Raw genomic sequence first — 23773 nt, 5'->3', positions numbered from 1 at the left:
GAAACCCTGGCTTCTTTCATGAAATGGCTGGATGAGAAACTGATCTATTTGCTGCTATGTATCCAGCGGGTTAGATGGGCCAAACAGCCTCCTCTTATTTGTAACTAACCCAGAGAAACTGCAAGGATGCTCCTCTGTAATAGTTTCTCACAAGAGATCCTTCTCTACACCCTAAAAACACAAGAAAGGTTGCAAACCAAACGAAGGCATTTACCTCATCTACCTTATTTGTTAGTAGCTCACTCATCAGAGGATCTTAACCACAGTAGCCGTTTTTTGAAAGAATCCAGGGTATTGTCTTTAATAGCATGGCTAGGGAGCCTGCGTATAACTGGGAATTTACCATGGACTTTGTCAGTGCCTTTGAAGACGTGAATACTGGAATGGGTCCCTTCTCTTTTCAAGCAGTTTCTTTTCCAGACAAAAAATAATTTCTTCATCCTTACACCTGGGGAATGTATCTAGTTGCTGTTCAGAGCAGCAATATTTTTCTAATATGCTGACTAAAACTGTACACAAAATTCTGCTCTAGGTCTTGCTTTATGTATTCAACTAGACTGTTCAATGACTTTGTGTTGTAATTTTATGACACTCATATTATCTCCCGAAGGCTGCTGATTTGATATGATGGAGTTTCCCTTTCTTCAGTAAATAACATGAATGCCTAAACTTTTATCTGCTCATTGAATCACAAGTACCTCTGTAGACAAAATCACTTTTGCACTTTAAACGGTTACTTTTAAGCTAATTTTTTTAAGAGACATATTCAATTACACAACACCTTTTAAGTACATATATATTTTCATGTGTTTTCTTTGATTCTTCAAGACAGACTAATTGCACTAATTGAGCACTGGGATTTCATTTTAATTTCTCTGACTTTGCCTTGAAGCAAGTTAGCTAGACATGTGGTAACCTTAGCCTTTTGTGGAACCTTCGTTTCATGTCTGTTAAGAAATCTTGTTAAACTTGATTTGAGCTAGAAATCAGATGAAAATTGGAGAAGAAAGTTGAATTATTTGCTTTGCTAGTCTACATTACATGGATTACTGTGGATTTCTCAACACGCTTAGATGTACAATATATTTTCACAAAATGCCTTAAAATTCAGTTTAAAGACAGTTAATACAAAATACATATATTCAGAAAAGCCAACTTTTAAAACGTTTTTGTTGTGAAATACTGCCTTCTCTCACAGTCACTACCATGCTTGTCAGTAGAAAGAACAAAGAAAAGGTAACAGTTATTCACATCATAGCAAATCAGATGGTAGATTTTAAGAATAAACTCTTAAATCCTTCCAGGTGTCCTATGATCTGGCATTTCAATAGGGCCGGTTTCAGTGTTTGACAGGTAGTTCAGCCACTAGAGGGCACTCATGTGAAGCACTTTGCTTTCAAAGCTGCATGAGAGGAAATGTATACTATACTATAGAGTATTCTATTTTATTTTGTTAATATTACAATTTTAAGTTGTAATATAACAGGATGATTAAATTATTCCTCAATTTTCATAGTCTGTCTAGATTTGTTTTGTGTGTTGTGGAACTGCTGACAGCTATTCCATAAATTGATTCATTATTTATCGGCATTCAAACTTTCCCATGATAAAAAGCTATATGAATTAAATGTGTAAAGTTAAATGTGTTTATCTGTTTCTTTTAATGTCATTCATTATAGTTCATGTTTTATATAAACAGAATCATTTTATGATTCTTTGTCGTTCTGTAATGTCTTAGGGCTGGATTCTCTGTGTGCACCGTTCCTGTACCTGAATTTCAACAATGAAGGTGGGGATATAATTTCTTTTCTATTTTATTATATTCTTCCCAGTTTTATGTGTTCCATATTATTATACCATACTGGATGGATATAAAGTCACTTCTTCAGAAATGTACGTTTTCTTACATTTTTGCTATGTATGCAAAAAGCCACAGTATTAGCCATGAAACTAAACAGCATGATCTACTTGCCATTGAAACAAAGTTCTTCCAATTTTGGACTGGTGACATTGATACATTTTCAGCAGAATAAAATGAACGCTTGAAGGTAACTTCCAAATAAGCCAGCAGATAATAAAAAATACAAGGTGATAATTATAATTATTTACCAGAGATCCAAAGCTGGATCTTACTTTCCTAACATTATTTTTATTCTCCCTTAGCTTTAGCCTACGCCTGTATGTCTGCATTTATTCCCAAATACCTCTACAACTTCTTCCTGAAGGACAACTCTCATGTCATTCAAGGTGAGAACCTCATCTCCGCAGGCAGAAGACTGGTCGTGTCAGTACATATTTACTGACGGGCGGAAGGTATTACCGTTTCTTCACAGAAGCTTTATTTCAAACGTAATTATGGATTGCAAGACATGCACAGCACACAGTGTGTGCTATATGGATTAAAACTGCGTGCCGTTTCAAAATTAAAGTGCCCGTTGATTTTGACCTCGCCACCGACCTGCAAGGAAAATCACAGCGGAAGATGCTTTTGCAATACTGCATCACGTCATTCGGCAGAGCCTCATTGTGTTTCATTACTGATTAGAACGAAAAATCAGTTTATGAAGAAAGAAAATACTGCCATTTGTCTCCGTTACCTCCAGCGCTGTTTTCAGCACTGGTTGTTTCCCCATTTCCCCTGCGCGGCTGGAGGTTTTCGTGCAGCTTAAAGGCCTGCAGTCTGTGAAGGGGGCTCAAATTAAATGGAAGACAATGATGAGAGCATCAAAAGCAGAGTCTCTGCATGGATGAGACACAGTAAGAGACAAACCATACTGCACCTGAGCCAACTGTGGTATAATGCTTTGTTCAAGCGTCTGTTCTGCTCTAATTGACTAATATGTTAGATGCCTGATGATGCGCATAATATCTAGTGTGCCTTTTGCCACCTAAAAGCCGATTACGATTTCCACATTAAAGGAACATAATAACAGTCTGGTATGGTATTGCCTTCTTTGCGTTAATTGCACGTCATTTCACTTCTTTTTGTTCTTTGCCTGCCTTGTTTTTTTTAATTAAGCTGAAGGTAAGCGGGGAAAAATAATTGCTTTCATTTTTCAAGTATCTCTTTTAATCACCAAGTACTTAAAACATTCAACAGATCTAAAAATTAAAGTTCTTTGAGTCGTAAATATAAAATAATGTAATTTGCTTGTTGCAGTTAGAATGCACAGTTTTCATTTTTACCTAATGTTTCCTTTAATTGATATGCCTTCTGTGTTGCCTTTGCCCATTTTGTGTTCCTTTTTGGGAAGATTTTTTAGATTGTGTGTCTTTGACCCCTGTCTTTTCAAAACAGTTCCATTAAAATTTAGCTGATAACCCAGATGGCTCAAACAAAAGATGTCCAGGTTTAGCTTAACGGCCCAGTTGTTATTAGTTCGATCCTGGATCATCCCACTTAACCAGCTGTAAGGTGAAACTCTCAATTGCCGCCATATAATTTGTAGTGCACCTCCAGGATAAGATGATCGTGAGTCAGTCAGAGTCATCTTGGTTTCTGTGAAACAGGGACTATTACAACTTGCTGGGCCGTTGCAGACTTGCAGTGATGTCAGTGAGAGATGCACTGGTCCTTCAGACAGTGCTAACTTGCCCATAAGGCACTGTGGAACAGGATTTCAAAAGACGAATAGCTCTGACAGTGAAATATCTGCTAGTAATCATTCTCCCATTGCAGGTACAAAAGTCTTTGCAGGCAAGCCAACTCTAAAAAATGTACTGTCCTATTACTATTCTATAGGGTTGTTAGATAAATAGGATTCTTAATGGGTGGAAAAAAAAGTTTTATTTTCAGAAATCAATACTATTCCAAAAGGATACAAATACCAAGACTTCACATCATTAATTTGATTGCCATGTTTGAGAGAGATTTTTGTCAGTGCTATGAATTTTTTCCCCATTTTTTTTTTGATTCATTGATGGTGTGCGGTTACACTGAATAAAATAAGGCTTGCGTGGAGCTGAAGAGCAAAATGTTAAGTAAGGGAAAGCCTCACAGGTTTTTCAGGCATTCAAAGGTTCTGTCACATCCTGTACTTTCCAGCTGAATCACACCGCAAGTTACATTTTTGATCAGTAATGACAGCTTGCACTCAGCACTCATCTCTGTTCTGATCTTCTTCTAGAGTACCTGACTGTGTTTTCCCAGATGATAGCTTTTCATGACCCGCAGCTCAGCAACCATCTTAATGAGATTGGATTTATACCAGATGTAAGTACTCTAAGCAGGGGTGAGCTCTTTCCCTACTGTGAATGCACTGATAAGTGGGAGGTAAGGGGCAATACAGTAGGTTATATTTGCAGCCAGGCAAAAGTCCAAGAAGCCAGGCTCAGTCATGGCCTGAACCCACCTTGTCATTCACTGTCTGCCATCCTGTCATAATGTTCTTAGTGTATGGTGATGTATTTCATGTCCATGAGAGTTTAGGATCACACCACTTTCCATGTTGACTTTAACCCTAGGCTAAAACTAAAACTAAAACTGTCCAGTAAATAAAGATGCTCAATTCACAAGGCTAATGAGGTGCATGGGCTTTTTATCGTGGATATCATGCATGCTTTTTGTGCTTTGCAAGTTTGATTGTGATGCAAAGTCATAAAATAATATGATTTCTGTGGCATCATTATGCATTAAATTCTCATAGAATTTGATTTTCTTTGAAATGTTAAGCAATTTGTATTACTGTTTATGCCGAATAACATAACTGTGGGATAGGCAATGGCATTCTTACTCAAGTCAATATAATACAGGTTAATTTAATAAAAACATTTATTCCTGTTGCTACTAATATGCATACATAAAATTCCAAAACTTTATCTATCAGCGTCACTCATGAAGTATTTCATGTAGCTGTGCAGTTAAGAGATGGAAAGAAGTCCCCTAGCAAGTGAAGAATGGTTGTGAAGAAATTATTTGGAGGGAAAAATAAAGTAGGAGATACTGCAACTGCAGTCAACAGTCGTTCTCTGTTCCTGTGAAAGTCAGGCAAACATTAATTTACTTGTGTGGTTTAATGAGTGCAGTTTTATGAGAATGATGTCATCTTGTTATTTCGTTTAATTTGTGTTTAAGTATCATTTCTTGTGACTGGGATTAAAACTGGTGCCTGGCCAGGGATCATTTTCAGGCAGGCCTTGATTTGGGGTGTGCGGTTTTCACCTTTGAAGTAATTCCAGAAGATTAAGCTAAAGACTTTGGGACCTCAGGAAAAACATATTGTGGGGGCTTTCAGGGAACGCAGCAAACTCTGCAAGAACTCTTGTAGAAACAACAGTTTTAATGAACTGTATATACTGTACATATATAGTAAACAGTTTTCTAGTTGATTGAACTGCAGTGTACAAAAGTGCCAAAAAATAATATTTTTATTTTATATAGCACCTTTACAGGTGGTTTCTCAAAGTGCTTTAGTGAGTAAAAAAGTCATCAATGAGGGGAGGCAGCAGGAGCACACAATTACAGTCATTTACAGGTTTGCAATGCAGTATGAAAGCAAAGGGGCAGATGCAGAACCAGTTAAATAAAACCCTGTCTAAAGAAGAAGGTTTTGAGTCCAGATTTGAAAGAGCTCAGAGAAGGTGACTCTCTGATATCCTTAGGGACAGTTCTAGGGCGCAGCAGGAGAAGACTCCATCACCCATAGAGTGTAGACGGGCTTGGGGGACAGACAGGACACCAGAATTAGATGAACAAGGGTTGTGAGGTGGGGAGTAGGATGATTGTAAGTCAGGAGTTACGTTGCTCACAATCTTTAATGATTAAAAATTTATTAGAAAGTCCTTCTTAAAGCAGTTTATCAAGAAATTCAATTACCAAGCACTAAACTTGCTGTTACTTTTCATTCTAGTCACTTAAATTGTTTTTCTCCAAAACCTGCCGAAGGAAAGGATTTCTGAATTTCTGAAGTCTGTGTAAAGCACAAAATGTCCTTTTCTCTTACATTATACATACATTACTGCATTACATGCTTATGTTTAAATCTCAGTAAGCAGAGATATTTAGTTTGCTGATCTAATCTTTTAAAACCTATTTTTTCTGCAGAAGGTTTGATATAAATCTTTTGTAGGAGGCTGTGCTGTTGGCTGTAGTCTGTAAAGAAGAAAATATTGTTTTTGTAACCTGACATTCATGCTTCAGGTAACCCAATCAGGTTAAATCCTGATTAGTCTCTCACCATTAAAATTGAAACTTGCTCCATTAAAAAGACCTGGCACTTCTCCACTTGCCTTGGGTTAGGAGGTCGTCTGGATCTGTCTCGGGGAAGCTAGACATTTTCACCTATCAATTAGCAGATGAAATAAATTCCATGCTTTTCGAAATTAAAAACCACCCAAGGTTTAAGTAATATTAGAACAGGTGTTTACAAAAGGGATGTGAGTCACTGAACCTTTATAGTTTCCTCTCTCAGACTTCCTTATTTATTTCTTTTGGGTTAAGGCAGTTGAGGTGACAGTATAACTCACAGTGAACATTTGCAGTGTACATCCGTCAAGAAATTGTCAGCACTGTTTTCCTATAAATTCTCCCACTCAGTCTTTTTGTTGGATTAACAAATATACAGTCTAAGTTTGCTCCAAACAGACACACTGAAATCAAGTGGGGCTTTAAATCACAGGTCAAAATAGTCCAGGTAATTTAAAGTTAAAGTAAGTTAGGTGAATTCACCTTTGTAAGTTTGCGACAATGTTGGGTTTTTGTGCAATGTCTTCAATAAAATGTATCTTTTCTGTTTTTATTTTATGTGATATTTTGTGCTTTGCTTTAATAACACAAGATTTATGTTTTTTTTAATTTATAAAAGTACAGATGAAATATTCGGTGACTCATCTTTTTTGTGCCTCGACGGATTTTTCTTTATAATGATGTTTATTGATTTTGGCAATTGCCCGTTCCTCAGCAGTCCCTTAGTGATTCTGTATTTTTTTAAATAGGCTTTTTTTTTCTTCTTTAAAGGGGAAAAACATGAAAGTCCCATTGAGTATGGGTTTTCTTTGCAGCATATTACTGTATTTTTAAGTCTTTTAGTGAATTCAGCATCTCCAAGCACAAGAGGCAAAGACATTCTTCCATTGAAGTCTTGTGTGAAATAATTTTGTTTTTTCCCCCTTCTATAGCTGTATGCCATTCCATGGTTCCTGACAATGTTTACACGTGAGTATAGCTCAATTCATTTTGAAAACCCTCTCCTTTTGTTCCTGTTAGATTTCATATAGGTTTAAGTATCTATCACGCTTTCTGCCTTTCTACTCTGTTCAGTGAGCATGAGGTGTCATGAGAGTGTGATGTGAATATGCTTCATACAGTCCTCAAAAGCCTCAGTGTGTCACTCGAGTCTTCTTTTATGGGAAGCACAGAGGTGGTTATCAGGAAAAGCTCAAAAACAACAGCCTTAAGGGTGACAATTTATAAATAATGAAAAAATGCTGATTGAAATGAGTGTTACCTTTTTGTTACTGAAATGTTTTAAAACGTGGCAGCGGTCGTCTCTGTTTAAAACCACCAGTGGTTCAGCTCACAGTAAGTGTCCTCTTCTGCTTCTGTACATAGCTTGTAGAGTGATGCTGAGACATGTTTAAATAATTGAAAATGAATACAATTGTGGTTTCGAGTAGGCTGTTCTTAATGTAGAACAAACAATAACTAAAATAAAATCACACTGTGCTATATATCTAGATGCCCTATTAATTGCAGCACCATGGGGTATTAGTTAGAGCTCCATACTCCTGTCCAGCTGTGAATTTGCAAGTGGGGTACAGGTGTTGTATTTTTGATCAGTGTAGTTCTCGCAGATCGGTCTTTGGAAAAGCGTTCTGCTCTCTGAATGGGTACTCTCCCAAGTTCTCATTATACAAGAGAATTCACTAGTGACTTGGTTAAAAAATAAAAATATTCTAATATTAAAGGTCCTGGAATGGTTTGGTGCTGCTGAGGTTCTCAGTCTCAGTCTCAGTATACACAGGATAATTTGCGAATACAGCTGTCATTTTTATTAAATATTTTACACAGTTTACGCTCATGTGTTGAAAAGTGTGTAAGATAAAGAGAAGAAATTAGGTTTTCTTGGAGAGAAACTTCAAATAAAGTAGCAGCTGGTACAATTCAAACATATGAAATGTACAATGTATAGCTACTATGCAAACAGAAGTTAAGACTTTCCTTCATTGCATAATTAGTTACATCATCTTTTTTCTGCCATTTGGATAATCTTTTAGGATCCATATTGTTAGTGTATTACTGCAGAATATAGAACAGTGCTTTACATTAGTTTTTTTTTATCAACATCTGTATTGCTTTTGCCTCAGAAACTAGCAGGAAGAAACGTCTGTTGTAATCTGTTTGTCCTTCTTATCCTTGCTTTTTTCTTGCCTCCGGATTTCGTATTTTTTTCTGACAAGATTGCCTGAACCACCTTTTTCTGATGGGATTGAACTTGATTGACTTACTCTGTTGTGGAGTATTCACCTTGCACAACTGCCCATGATTACTTTCGATTCATGGAGTTCAATCCACTGCAATTAAATCTTATATAATCAGTTTTACAGGAATTGCGTAGTGTCTCCTGGGCCTTTAAAGGGAGTGCACAGAGCTATATTTCAATTGCCTCCCTGCTGAAAGTGCTTTTGGCAAATGATCCAGAAAAAAAGGGGTATTAACATACCCACGTCTAAAGACTTAAATCTGAATGTTCTCTCACAATGAGCGTATATAATGTGGAAACATGAAAATATGAACTCTCAGTGAATATGACCTTGGGAAAAAGGGACATAGTTTTAGTGATTTCAGTTAGATGCTTTTGATTCCAGTTACTTACATGATACAAAATAACTTGTACAATATAATGCACATATTTCTCTAAAAAAGCCACAAGGTCTCTCAGATATAGTGGGCTTATAGCTGGATTTTTGCAGCTCTTACAGTGATTGATAAATTAATTCTATTGCTTTAACCTGCAATATACAAATCTGGATCAATCCCTCTTTCAGCAATTCCAAGTTTAAGTTTCAAAAGTATAGCGAAAAAGTATTTTGCCCCTTGATATCAGCTGGCAGCTACACTCTTTTATAGTTCTGCTAAGTCTCTTTACTATCTCTAATTAAACGTTATAGAAAATTAAATTGTTTACATTAGGGGAATAGTTGTGTTCTTATGCGAATCTGTACATTGTCAGCTTTGAGAAATGAAAGTCATTCGTATGTAAACGGAGGCTCAATTAAACCACAACAGAATAATTGCAGTTTTGCTGCCTTTGTCATGCTTGAAAGGCCATTGGGAAGCTCCAGAGCTTGTCAGGAGAACCGTTCCCTGTTTTGTAGGTGTCATGACCTTTGAAACAAAGACAAGCGTGTCTTATCTCATTTGAGACGCAGAGCAGACGTGCTAACAGTTAGAAGTTGGTTTGCTGTACATACAAACATACAGAGGGATGATCATTAAAATAGTTTAAGAATGTGTGTATTTAATTGTGTAATTAATCTAAATTTGTTAAACACACTACAGTATATTGTATTTTACAAAAAACAGACAAAGCAGTTTTACTTTGAGTTTTGCGAGGCTGTTTGTAACATACAGTATACAGTGGTGCTAGAAAGTTTGTGAACCTTTTAGAAGTTTCTGAATTTCTGCATACATTTTACCTAAAATGTGATCAGATCTTCATCTAAGTCATAAAAATCGATAAAGAGAACCCAATAAAACAAATAACACACAAAAGGATACACTTTTTCATTCATTTATTGATCAAAATGATCCAACATTGTCTTTGATGGAAAAAGTATGTGAACCTCTGGGATTAAAAGTTCAGTTAAGGGAATAATTAGAGTCAGGAATGTCAATCAATGGGATGACAATCAGGTGTGAGTTTGGGTGTCCCTGCACTATTTAAAAACATAAACCTGAGTCTTCACTACCAAAGTCTGGTCTTGTCATTGTCTCTTCATATCCTGTGGTTGAGATGGCTGGAGCATTTTTATAACAGTCTTATGACTTTTTAAAAACCTACAGTAATATGAAAACGGACTGTATGCAGTTGATGTTGAATCGATAGTGAGGCATGAGCCAGAGAAGCAATGGAAACTTAGAAGAAGGGCGTTTAAAACTGTGAATAGGTGGCACAAAAGGGTTGTGGGGGTATGGAAGAAGTTAACCAAACATTGTTGAAACCGCCACCATTGTTTCTCTCAGGTAACTGCCGAATGGCCTCCTCTCATTTGTAAACTATGTTAAAGTCTTAGTTTACACGGTAAACTGGATATCAATTGAAGAATACATTTTAATTCTGTTTTTTTTTTTCTTATTCTTTTATTTTAATGTCCTACGTACAAACTCTGAAGAATGCCATCACAGAACAAGTTATTGGTTTCCTCAAGCTTGTCAAATTCCATGCGAACTAAATACGCTCTGATGATTTTCACGGCTATTCAGGGTATTTCAGGGTGGCAAGAGCCTTGGATTCAAAGCCTGGTAGCAGGCAACGCGCGGATGCTGACCCCTGGCCTGCACTTCCCTGTCATCAGCAGGCCAGTCATGTCGTTCCTCACCCCAGCGAGGAGAATTCCCAGCTGGCAGCTGATTAGGCTTCCCGGGGGAAGGTCACGGAAACTGCCGAGCTGAGCAGTTACACACTCTGCCCACATGTTTATCCTGCAGACCAGAACTGCCACATCTCCCCAAGTCAGCAGCTAGTGATTGTTAAACAGTCTCTGGCGACAGCAAGCAATAAATAATTTTTAGCAGGCCTTTAATGTGGAGATTAAAAAAAAAATCTACTTTTAAGTTTCAGATAGCTTGTATTTATGGCGCACTGCATTCTCATTAATACCTGATGCAATCTCTGAGATTTGTGAAGGAAATTGCTTCTGGGGCGTGCAGTCTGTCATAGATGGTAGTAACTGGTGCCAAACCTCTGAAGGCCTACAATAAATACAATTTCACCATAATAATTTCAGACTGTAAAAATATAAGGAAAGTCACAGCTGTGAGGAAGCTTTTTCTATCTGTCTTGCTCATCTGGTTGTTAGTAGCTTAATGGTTCAATTTTCCTGTTGAGTTTGTACAGAGCGCATGGTTTTCATATATTCTGCCTGGTTAGGTTTTCTTCTTACAGCTACTTCCCTGCACTTTGCCAGCCTGAGCTCCAGCAGATTACAAATATTAATACAAGTTCCTGTTTCATTAGAATATATTGAGGTGACATTGTGTATGAATTTGTTTCTCAAGAGAAAGTGTGTATATATATCTGTTGCATGTTCTTCTGACTGTTTAATTCCATTCCTTAGTGAAAATTGTTTTTTAAAATGTAAAAACTTACTTTAATCGAATTTTATCCCAGACAATTTAGAGTAGTGTGCTGAAAATGTTGTTTAATTTGCTGTTTTTTAGTGGATATCTTCATTTCCTAAGCTGACTCCGTGTTGTCTGTGTGTCCATAAACAGTTTAATGTCTGCTTGAGAAAGTTAATCTATTCCATCAAATATAGCACGAAGGTCGTGCACTGTGAACTATAATAACTATGAAAACAAAGCAAACTTGAGGAAAATGTGATTTTGGAAAAGGCTTTGTGCTCCAGAGGGCGTTATACTTATACTAATACGCACTAGATATACTCTACAGCCGCTAAATGAATTATGTAAATTGTAGTGGACACACTGATGATATTAGTACCCACTCAAGTGTGCTGTTGTTATCTATGCCCTCTGTATGTGTTGTATAGTTGGCCAGATAATTTTACATGCAGCTTGTAAAATTCTGAAAGTAAAGGATTGATTGCTTGAAGAATAGGCCTTTTATGAATACCAATCCTTTTGTCCTTATTCCACAGATGTGTTTCCCTTGCACAAGATTTTCCACCTGTGGGACACTCTTCTCCTGGGCAACTCTTCCTTCCCCTTCTGTATTGGCGTGGCCATTCTGCAGCAGCTCAGGGACCGCTTGCTGGCTAATGGCTTTAATGAGTGCATCCTTCTCTTTTCCGACTTGCCAGGTAGGAACGCTGATATCCTCTGCTCACACAGGCCCTGTGGTATTATGATTTCATTCGTACTTCTTGGTACGCAGGGAAATTAATAACCTGTTCACTTATGCCAGTTCAGCGAATCACTGGCCCGCGGAATTAATTCAGTCCTCGGTTGTAGTGAAAAGCAGAACACTCTGCATCTCCTCAAAACCAGGGTTGCAAATCACTGTTATAGAAGGCATTTCTATAACATTCATTAGGGTATGGTGGAATAGGTTATCAATCGGCAACATTCACCAGTCTCCGTTAAGTGATAATGACAGTTTTTGATAGGGTTATAAGTGGGTCTTAGTTGCACTTATTTGTATGTTATGCAGATCAGAGTTGGACGTTTAACAAAGCATCAACGTGCTGTGATTTTTCTTTTTGAGATAAATGCTAAAATGTTTTTTGCACCTAATTAGAGGTTTTGTTTCAGATTAACATAAAATTGTAATTACAGAAGAAGATTTAAAAAGACATTAATAAAGATGATTCTTTGTATTTCAGTTCTTGAATTCTGAGTGCATCTTTCTATTTGCATTAATTACAATTATAATTAAGTTAATCGGATTGTCAGCATCAGTTGAGTTAAAGAACAGTTAACCCATTAGTTTACTAACTTTTAGTATCACTATGTGAGCATAATAATCATAATAATAATTGCTTACACTTATATAGCGCTTTTCTGGACACTCCACTCAAAGCGCTTTACAGGTAATGACAGGGGCTCCCCTCCACCGCCACCAATGTGCAGCATCCACCTGGATGATAGCATAGTATTGATACCGGAAAAGGAGAGTGTTCATTCAAGTTAAAGGTGTTCTCAGTTGTCAAACATTTGTTTACAGTACAGTATCTGATGCTTAACTCTCAAACATCCAGTACAGGTAAAATACTTCAATAAGGAGCAGCGGATGCTGGAATAGTGTCTTGGATATTTGAGCTTCTGTTGCTTTTGAACTCAGGACCAGGATTCAGCCTGACTTCTCTAAAACTCAAAGTTGCACACCTACAACAAACAGCCAGTCTACCAACATGTAATGCTTCCTCCAGTATTAAGATGACCAGCCTCATAAAGCGAAACTGTTTTAATTACTTATTATCATTAAATTAATTTAATAATACTCATTATTAAAGTATGCATTTTGGGGGGGTTAAATAAAGTGGGGTTTTCGGTCTTGGTGAATTGTGTAGCCACTGTGTTTCCTGCCGATTCCTGGTTCGACATGATGCTGATGCAGGAGTGGGTATAATTGAAAGTTCTTTAAGGGGAGAGAATAATAATGTTCATTATCGCCTTTTCAGTTTTTTGAGAGCTGACGTGAACGCCTAATGGATTTTCGGAATTATATTAAACAGTATTTATGAGCTACTTAGTGGAAGGGATCAAAGATTTCAATTGCGGGTGTTGTGCCAAGTAGGTGGGCTGTGGGAACATAATGAAAGGAGAATAAAAAGAAATCCTTGCAAGGAGATTCCAAAGTAAGACTACATATTTTATTCTCGTTGTAAATGGATTCTTCCCAGCTTGTGGCTCAAATTATAGAAAGAAATTAGTGTTTAGTTATTGGATTAGCTAAAATGTCACTGAAAAATTTACATGACGGCTGACATTCTAAGGTAAAGCATATGGAGCTGATCATAACACAGTGTTCTGATACATGAAACTATGGGAAACGTGAAATGATACACAAAAGGCAAGGAGGCCATTCAACTCATCTGTCTTATTTGCTTGCTATTGACTTATGGGTTTGATGATCTCACCACACTTGTGATGTGAAATCCTTCAGACAAAGTCTTGTGACAAGACTTGCAATCCAAGCGTAATCCATATAAGCCTCTGTTAAAATATTAACTTGACCACATACACGTCAATCATTTCCACATTTCAAGGTTAATTAACCGATCCAGAGAATAAGTTGGTTTTTAATTAGTGACACATCTGACTTTAAATCCTTGGGAACATGACACTGCTTTTTAAGGAACAGAGTTTCAGGGGAACGGGAGGCCTGTTTTCATGTCACTTTTCTGTAATGAAATTAATTAGCTTTTTCCTCATGTCATAAGAAGACTTGACGGAAGTAAAGACGACAAAACACCATAAATAATTTGTGTGAATGTGCAAGAAAGGGGTATTGGACTATGAACATTGATTTCTGGTATTTCACAGATTTACCTGTGTCTCTGTAATACCTTACACGTAATACCTTGTTATTCTACAACTTTTAAGTCTGAAGATTAGCCTTTTGTGTAGTACTTTGTCAAAACCTTTCTGAAAGTACACATACTGTAAATAAAATCAGGCTGAGCGTCTTCAAGAATTTAGATGCTCTTCCAATTTGTGTCTTATTTATTTTAGAACTTTGGATGTAATTGGCATAAGACTGATTTGTTCCCCTGACTGACTTATCCTCTTTCTCTGAATTACATTTATGATTTACCAATTAATAATCACACCCATTTCCCTATGTCACTTGAAACATTCCACTTAATGGTTTATGAAAAATGTTCCTGTTTTTTTCAGCTCTAGTTTAATAAAACCACATTTGGAATATTTCATACAATTATGGTGAAAACATTACGAAAACATATGTCCTACACTGGCAGGCCAGTGTAATGAGAAATCTTGAAATTCTTGAATTCCGATTCAAGTATTCAACATCTTCAAAGCTGCTGGCAAAGTAAATCCAATTCATGTAATATTCAACTAAAATTACATTTTAATTGAAAGCCCATGTCTGTAGGTGTAATTTAACATTTGGTTGAGGGCAACTTATAGAATGTCATTCATCTGCCTCACACCATACTGCATATTGTACACGATATTTTGAAAAATACTCCTGAAAAGGTTTATGCTGCTACCTAAAATAAAGCCATTAATTTAGGTTGTATCTGGGTAACATATAATGTTATTAAAAATATAAATATGAGAAGGCCTCTTTGTGATGCTGGGAGAAAATCTGAAGTGATCCACAAATTACTTTGTGGCTTTTTAAACATTTGATCGGTGTGTGATTTGTTCCAGTGGTTCTTTAAAAAGTTGAACCTTTAAGAGTCAAGAGACTGCCAGGTAAAGTAACAACTCATTTGAGAAACAATTGTTTCGGATTCATACAGCGTTCTGTCGACAGGGGGTTTCTGTATTTCAAGTCAAAGCTGGTTTAGCGATGACGTTGATTGAGACGAATACTGGGGTATTAGCACATTTGACAAGGTATGTGTCTTTAATTCTGTGTACAGGCCGACACAAAAGCAGGATTACTCTGCAAAACAGTCAGAAAAAACTTGCGGTTGCCATGACATCTAAAAGAAAAAAAATGCCTTGAGCGTGCGGCAGTGACACTCGAGCAGACATGAATTTTTAAGATGAGACGTTTAAGATACTGCTGTTATTAAGGGATTCGATGTTTAGTGAAAAAATATAAAACAGAACTACTTACAGAAATCTACAGTTTCTTTGGGGATATGTATGTGTGGGTTTAACTGTATGGTAGCATTTGAGTGTAGACTGAATTTTAGGCTCAAATTTGATAAATTTTGGAATCTAGCGAAGTTTATAGTTTGGATAGTGTTTGGGGTAAGATTAGGTTCCTGTTATTACAGTTCTATTGTTTGTGAATAATACACTTGAATGGTGTTTTGGTCTTGCCTTTAAATTTTGTTGTGGTTTGTACAGTGGCTATTAAAGTATTCATCCCCTTTGGACTTTTTCACATTTTTATTGTCAAACAATATGGAATCATAATGTATTTAACTGGTGTTTTTTTTTGCCTCTATAATGTCAAAGTGAAAACAAAATTCCCCCTCAATTAATTATTTACTGTATATAAAACTATACAGTTTTAAAAATAAATTATTGCATCAGTGTCAGATTTCCCATTAGGGTTCACAGTAGCCACAACCTTCTAGAAAGTCTGGATCACATTCCTTAACCTCAGCTCATTCCAAATGGTAGAAATTCTTAATAAAACTATTTAAAGTACTTCCATAACCTGAACCATAATTTTAGCATTAGCTTTAATATCAGCACCAAACTTACTCAGAAGAGACCATTTGTGACAAGCCCTAACACTGCTTCAGACTTTTACTGTTATTACCATAATAAATGAAATTCCTTCTGAAACGCTGACACCTAATTTCAAATTTCAGAAATGTAGATTCAATGTGTGTGATCATACTTTGCCTATTAATAGTGCCATATTTGCAGTGTTGCACAAATATCGGAACTTTATTTGATAGTACTGTACACTGTAATTATTTTTTCCAGAAAGTTCTAGAGCACTTTTGAGAACAAAACCACAATGAATTAGCTACAAAGGGAAAGGAAGGATTGTTTTAAATGTGCTGTATGTAATGTGGGGCGGAGCGGTGGCTCTGTGGCTAAGGATCTGCGCCTGTGGCTGAAAGGTTGTCGGTTCAAATCCCGCAGCCGGCAGAGGAATCCTACTCCATTGGGCTCCTGAGCAAGGCCCTTAACCCCAACTGCTCCAGGGGCGCTGTACAATGGCTGACCCTGCCCTCTGACCCCAGGCTCTCTCCCTATCTGTGTGTCTCATGGAGAGCAAGCTGGGGTATGCGAAAAGATAATTCCTAATGCAAGAAATTGTAAAGGGTTAATAAAGTAATGTTATATATTCTTTTAATGTTATGTATTTTTTATTCGTTCTTGCTGACATTCCAGCCATACCATGTCTTCTCCATGTGAAGCTGGTCGGGGAAAATGTAAAAAGAGCCTTAATACTAACACCACATTAAATGTTGGCAGGTCTTTTAGAAATCATCTCTGTTTGGGAACCAAAGTGGGCAATAATAATAGTGATAGCACTATAGATCGAATAATAGAAGTGTCACAGAGAAATCTTGATTTTATATTTCATCTGCAGGATGGAGTACACAGAACATCTTTGGGTGACACAGGGCTATAAAGCAAAGTGTCATCTATGCTTGTCTTACTAAATATACTGTAAATTTGTATATACCTGAACAACCACTTGTTTCTATTGTGGTTGTGTTGTGGTGATGTGGGGATGAAAGAAGGTGAAAGCATGTTGTAAGGGCGCTTAAATTGATAGCTTACCCTCAGTGTCACGCTACATTTTGGACAAGCACTTTGCTTAAAACAAAAACAACTCTCCTCACAAAGGTAAAATAAGCTTGCCTGAAGCTTTACTTGTCAGGCTTTCACAAAGAGAGCCTCTTAAGAGCAGCTATCATACAGCACAGAACAACTTGTATGGTTCTGACTGATGACTCACTAAACTTCTGCCATTTCCAGAAATGTACAGTATGCCTTTCTGTGTTTCACATGTGGAGCTGCTAAGATAAGTTAAACACCTTAGTGTATTACTGTTCATTAATATACGGGTGGATAAATGTAACAATACATTTATACCAGAAGACGTAGTTCAATGGCAAAATTATAAAAGAGAAATAAATTGTAAATAAAAGATATTTTGAGACTATGGGTCTAATCTAAAGCAGAGCCAGCACAAACTATTTTTATAAATACACTTGTATTTTTGATTTACTTCCAGAGCCCCTTAAATGGAACTATGGTGTAAATTGTATGTGTTTTGTCTTAAGCAGAGGTAAAATGCGAAGAGTTTTATGAAAATGATTAGACCCTGAGTAATCTTGAATCACTTAACAAAGTCTGTAGGTTATTCTAGGAAATATGTTAATTGACTCACTGTTTACAGTAATTTTTCAAATGTAATGCTACAATATTCCTCTTTAACACAGGATATTTTTTTTCTGTAATGCACTATTGTTGAAACTGTGAGATCACTAGCACAACAATATTTAACTAGGCTTGATATTGTGAAATTACAGGCAAGCTTTTTTTAGGCATGAGAGACTGAAATCAGCCTTTTCCTAGTTTTTAAGTTTCTTTAATGCACAATGTGGAAATAGGCCAGTGCTACACTGGCAGGCATAATTAACTTCCCAGTGTCTGAAATAAGGCTATTCGTGAAACGTTTTCTTCAATTGATCAAACACTCATTCGTCCTAGCAAGTGTTAAAGATGTTCTATTGAAGTAACTAATTTAAGGTGCAAGTTGCCTGTTCTTAAATCTAGAATTCTTTGGACGTCTCTACACACAGACAATGGGGAAATGAATAGAACAACACAGGTTTCAAAGCTGCTGGCAATAAAATTGACGTCTTCACTGTTCTAACATGTTGAAGTCTCACCTGTCTTTGTTGTAAAATCACTTGCTATTTAAAAAATAGAAGCAGAACCAGTTGTCATGTCAAAACAAAGTAATAAATAGGAATATAACAACATTGTGTCACTCCGAGGAAACCCTGACAGCTGAAAAGATGTCAATTTATTGACAGACAGCAAAAAATAGGAAAATTATGTTAACAGTTAAGAAACATCGTCTAAGTCATTATCTACATTCTCTGCTTTAATACAGTGAAAAAGGTTTTTGTTGCAGAGCTACAATACTAGTGTGTATGTCAAACGTTAACAATTAAACACAGCAGCAACTAGAAATCAGTTTATTGAAACTATTAAGTCTAAGCAAAATGAATAATTAGGAATTCATGTTGTTGGTTTATTGGTAATTTCTCACAAATCTTAATGGCTCTATGGGGTGGCCTAGTTTAGTGTGTAAATGTGTGGACTCATGACTAGTAGGTTTATGGTTTCAAGTCCCTGCTGCAGACATACCCCTGAGTGAGGCACCTTACTCGGTTTTTCACCTGTTCACTGTATTAATTAGCACCAGGGTATTCCTTGAAATGGACTTATGTCCAGGCATCCTGGGAAGGAATCGCACGCTCTCTTGTCCACTGGACTCTGCTGAAACCAGAATAGGTCCTGGCCTGGAGAGCCACTAGGGCTCTGGTACGGACTTTACTTCACCCCCTCCCACCCTGTCCAGCTTTATGTCCTAATTGACGCTTAACGTTTTATGAAGACGCACCTAGAGTCTCACCTAGAGTAGCCTAGTGCTGGACAAATGGACCTCCTTGGTCCATAGCTGGATTCCTTTACAGTTAGACTCTCCTGTTTTGTTCAGGACAGGGGAAGAGAGTAGTTGCAGAGTAACTGCTGTGCTATGCTGGAGGCTCCTAGGACTAATGGTGGATGCCACCATGGCCCTACTACTAGGCTTCCACAGGCTTCAGCTGATACAGACGCAGTTCGCTGTCTGTGCATTGTAATGGTGCATGATAACTATTGCCAGCTGGCTGCAGCATACCAGGATTACCAGCCAGGTCTAATATGTTGGTGTTCATATACTGTCCCACTGCTCGGTGGGCCAGTGAGGGCTTTACGCTCCTTATTGGCCTGACAGTGGTGTACAGTAAGTCTTCCCACGCTTGTGGGTGGCAATATCCCACTTGTTGGTGGTTACCTTTTGAAATGAAAGGGAACCTGCTTTTCTAAGCTTATTTCCTGTGTGGTGTAATGTCTGCTTGTGTATGTGATCCATATCTACAGAGTTACATGTGTAAAGTATCGATTAAAAGCTTTAGGCATAGTTTTTCTTATGCACTGCAAATAATATGTTGTATATACAAACAGTTACTAAAACATGTATGAACCAAGAGCACAGACAGGAGAGTAAAAACAAAGTAGCAATGGAATCAGGAACTACTGGCACAAATTACCCCTCTAATGAAAGCTTTGCCTCACATCCTCATCTGGGCCTTAACAGTTAAATTGTTCCCATTTCACAGGGCTTATTTGAGAGCAGGTGTAGGCCTCCCTCAGCAGCAGGGATTAAGTTGCGTTTTCGTGCGGCTAAACCACAGAGGTGCACCTTTTAATTCAGCCGGTGGCTCCCAGCCAGGTTGGAGAAGTGGGGAGGGGTTAAAGTATCCCACTGATTTGCTGTGCACACCTGCTTTTCCCAAGAGATGGAAACTCCACTGTCACGGGGAAAGATTGATGTCCTCATACCTGCAGCTGACATTCCTTTGTCTAATTACTCATGTGTGCCCACTTGTAGCTACATGATTTCCGTGTGTCTGCCTCAGAGAGCTCCAGCACTGCAAAAGCAGATCGGATGAGATCACAGTCTACCCCCACCTGACCGCAGCACACACAAGAAGACACCCCCACACATCCACCGGCCTGTGGCTGTTTGTTATGTTACCACCTGGCAGTATCACATTCATTAGAAATGCAGGTAATGAATTCATCATCCGACAGAGGTAGTTTGTGATGCGATTGCAATTTCCATCCTTATTTTCCAGGGGCCACTGATTGGAATTGATATTAATTGCATATAGCTTTTGTGAATCTTGCATTTTTGTTGATCGGAGCCATCCCACCTGTTTCTGTCTCCAGCGTCTGAAAATGATTGTACGCTTTACCCATAAAAAAACGTTATTATCTTACCTTTGTCTACAAACCGCAGTTCCAGTCTGCTTCATCTGCATCAGTTCCTCAAATCGTTGCTCTGTGCTCTCTGGCAGTGTAAATGCCACACAGCTAATGAATCCTTGCAATCAGATATACAATGTGTTTGAGGAGAAAGACAGACGATGATGATAATCCTTTTGTGTAATGCAAAAACCCAGATTCACTCTAGCCCTCCTGGAAAGTCATAATAAAGTGTAAGCTTGCAATCATGTGCTGGCATTACATAACTCGTCCCCACTGAGAAGGTTGAAGAAATCTTCAGTCTGTGCCGTGATGATTTTGGACGTTCTGCAACCCTAATGCCCCACTCACTTTGGTCATCTCAAGCAGGAGCAAATGTTATGCTGCGTGTAACAATCACATTATTTTTTAAAACAGGGCTCCCTTATTTCTGTTTTTGGGATCCCATCCATCTGCTTTTCCTGTGACCAAGTTCTCACTTATTTGATTCCTTAGTATGGATGATGAAGTCTAATTTCCAGGTTTTCATCTGCTTGAAATGTGAAGATTTTGTTGCATAAACAAACACAATAGTTCAAAAGAAACCTCCGCCGTGTTCAAGAGCTGAAAACAGTCTCTGTTCATGCTTTGAGGAAAACCGAGTTCAAATGTATTACAATATTTGTTTATTCAAGGGGTTAGTTATGTAAATGAGCACTCAGCTGGAACATAAATCTGCAGGTGTGAGGAGTTGGAATCACTGCCATAAAGATCTCAGCTGTGCAGCACAAATCATCACTCCACAAAGGAACAGATTTCCTTAGCAGAGCTCTCAAGTACATTAGAACAGCTTGATATCAGGACCAGAATAGATTAGTCAGGTATACCTTTGTATAGAGACTAACCTGAAGGCTTGTTCAGAGTGTAGTGCTTTGCTCTACGTTGCGTTGTTTCAGATAAGAATACAGTTGGGTTTTACAGAAATCATAACAAAACAGGGTGGAGGAAAAACTAAATAAGAATAAGAAATAACACTCTCTGTGGTTTGGTTCTCTGTCTATCCCTGATGTTTAAGACTGTCAGTAACAAGCCTGTACACCAGGAGTTCCCTATTCTTGGCCTTAGAGACTGGAATCTGGAATTTTCAGTATCTCAATAAAATCATCAGCTGGTGAATGCTGTGGGAAAAAAGCTTAATTTAATTCAGTGAAGCCTTAATTTAACCCAGGTAAATGATTGGTACTCAAGAAAAAAATGAAACCTGCAGGATTCCTGAACTCCAAGGATCCCCGATTTTCACAGGTGACACACAAAACTTTTCTAAGGAGAGTAACTCTAACCCCGTTTAGGGTCAAATCCTGAAATAAGCAACATAGAAGAAAAAGTTATTTTTAAAAAGCACAAGCAGGATAAAACAAGCAAGATAAAACCTGTATAAACTATGCTATCCTATGCTGTACATAAGAACTGTCACCCTGGAAGCAATGATCCCTCTGACTTGATCACCACAGGTCTCCATTCTTCTCCTAAAGCATGGAAATGTTAATGGTTTAGATGAAAGTTCATGCTGGTGGGTTTTAAAAGTTCCAGGCACTGTTGTAGCTGCAGACACTAGATAACCCCCCTGACATTAATTATCATTGACAAGACTATTATAGTAAACCTGAGGAGATATGCAGGCTGCACAGAGATGTAGGTGAAACAGTCCTGAGTCGTGTCCGCTGGCAGTGCAAACCGATGGCTGCCAAGGAGGCAGATGACATGTGATTTTGTTCCAGACTACCTGGACTGTCAAAGTGGTAGGGTAGTTGTAATCTATTAAGTGTACCAAAATGACGATGAATGCTGTTTGTTGAAGAATCATCTGCAGTCTGTCTTGTAATCCACAGTTTTTTTTAACCATTTGTCATACGTTTTTCCCCAAACTTTTCTCCTTAGTGTATTGATATTCCAAAGTCCCCATGGTGTACAGTACTAAAGCTTTTTTGAAGATATTAAAAGCTATTACAAACTTATATTTTTGTTTAAATAGTGGTGTGACATAGGGACTACATAAACCATTAACTTTGGAAAAAGTAAGCAAATAAGTTCTCTATAAAAGTTCAGTTTTACTTAATATTACAGTATTCATATACTGTACATTTTATTTGAAAAAGGCAACTTTTTTCTCTCTTTAATTAAACGACTCTTTAATGACTTGTAATTTGTTTTATAGTTTTTACTCTTCATAGTACATTACATATTTTATTGGTGGGTGTAGATGTTTACATCAGAAGTGGAACTCATAATAGGTTTGAAAAAAATGTCAACATGCCTGCTTGTCAGAACATAACTGCTTCTTTGTCATAGTGGTTAGGTTGTGCCAACATACTGTATCACGACTGCCATTTGCTGTGATTATATGCGTTTGAACCTTTCTTGGTCATCAGTGGATTAGTTTTCCTAAAGTAAAATGAATAATGAATAGGGAATGTAGCTTTGTTATCACTTTTTAATGACATTATAGGGCCGTGGATACACAGTTCATCAATAGCATTATCCTGTGTAACACTGAGTGTTACTACAGTTGATGTCCAAACCCAAACCTGCTTTTGTCAAAGTAACTACCACAGTATCTCTTAACAGTCATGTGGTGGTGCAGTTAGTATAGTCTTCTTTTAACTTCTGTTTCTTCTTTTAGCTGTCTGGTATCACTGTTAAACCATTCAGTCATTTTCCATAATATATTCATTTTAACTGGACAGAATGTTAAAGATACTTGGTAAGTTTTAAGGAAAAGTAATATCCTAAGACATTTTATTTAAGTTTAAGTCTTGAAGAAAATTATCGCTAATGTTGAAAGCACTGCTGTAGCAATAGGTGCTAGTGTTGGGTTTGCAAATAAAGTCAGATGTTAAAACTGTTTATTTTTAAAGTGTAGCCATTTTGTGCTGGAATTGGCATTTCTCCTGTGCAGGAGAGTCACAATAAAAAGAAACAGCAGCTAGTACAAGGAGACAAAATCTCAGACTGGATTAATGACGTTCATTGGCCTATTATGCCAAATAACTTTAAAAGATTAGGGTAGAATAAATTTTTGTTCTTATTTCTTTTGATGTGCAGAAAGTCTAATAAAGAAAGGACTCCTCAGGATCCACTATATCGGCAGTATATCTTTGTCATTTAATTGGAAATTGCCATCAGGTTGGGACAGAACTCATTCTCATTCAGCATATACTGCCTGAGCTATCCACCTTTTTCACATTTAACATACTACTATCTCTGTAACCTTGAATTGCATATGTTCTTAAATCTTTCTTTTTATTTAATCTGACTGTTTTTGTTTTTCACAAAATATAAAGCTTGTTGACACTTTAGGGAAAGTCAAATTCAGACACTCTCTGGATTTGTTTCTCTAACCTTGTATTTATCTAACATTGTCAGAACAGAAGATGGCATGACATTAGGGTAAAA

At 37.4% G+C, this 23773-nt stretch overlaps 1 protein-coding gene across 4 annotated transcripts in view; it reads left to right on the top strand.

The window, feature by feature from the left end:
- The window catches only part of tbck (TBC1 domain containing kinase), a 78343-nt gene that overhangs the window by 17076 nt on the left and 37494 nt on the right, over window positions 1-23773 (top strand). For all 4 annotated transcript variants that reach the window (XM_006629899.3, XM_015345933.2, XM_015345932.2 and 1 more), the window contains exons 18-22: window positions 1739-1789; window positions 2164-2247; window positions 4128-4213; window positions 7117-7153; window positions 11821-11982. In XM_006629899.3, coding sequence (XP_006629962.2) covers window positions 1739-1789; window positions 2164-2247; window positions 4128-4213; window positions 7117-7153; window positions 11821-11982 — 420 coding nt within the window. The remainder of the gene's footprint in view (window positions 1-1738; window positions 1790-2163; window positions 2248-4127; window positions 4214-7116; window positions 7154-11820; window positions 11983-23773) is intronic.

Source organism: Lepisosteus oculatus, chromosome 1 (genome assembly GCF_040954835.1).
Source record: "Lepisosteus oculatus isolate fLepOcu1 chromosome 1, fLepOcu1.hap2, whole genome shotgun sequence".
NCBI lineage: Eukaryota > Metazoa > Chordata > Actinopteri > Semionotiformes > Lepisosteidae > Lepisosteus > Lepisosteus oculatus.
This window is presented reverse-complemented; position numbering and strand designations above follow the sequence as displayed.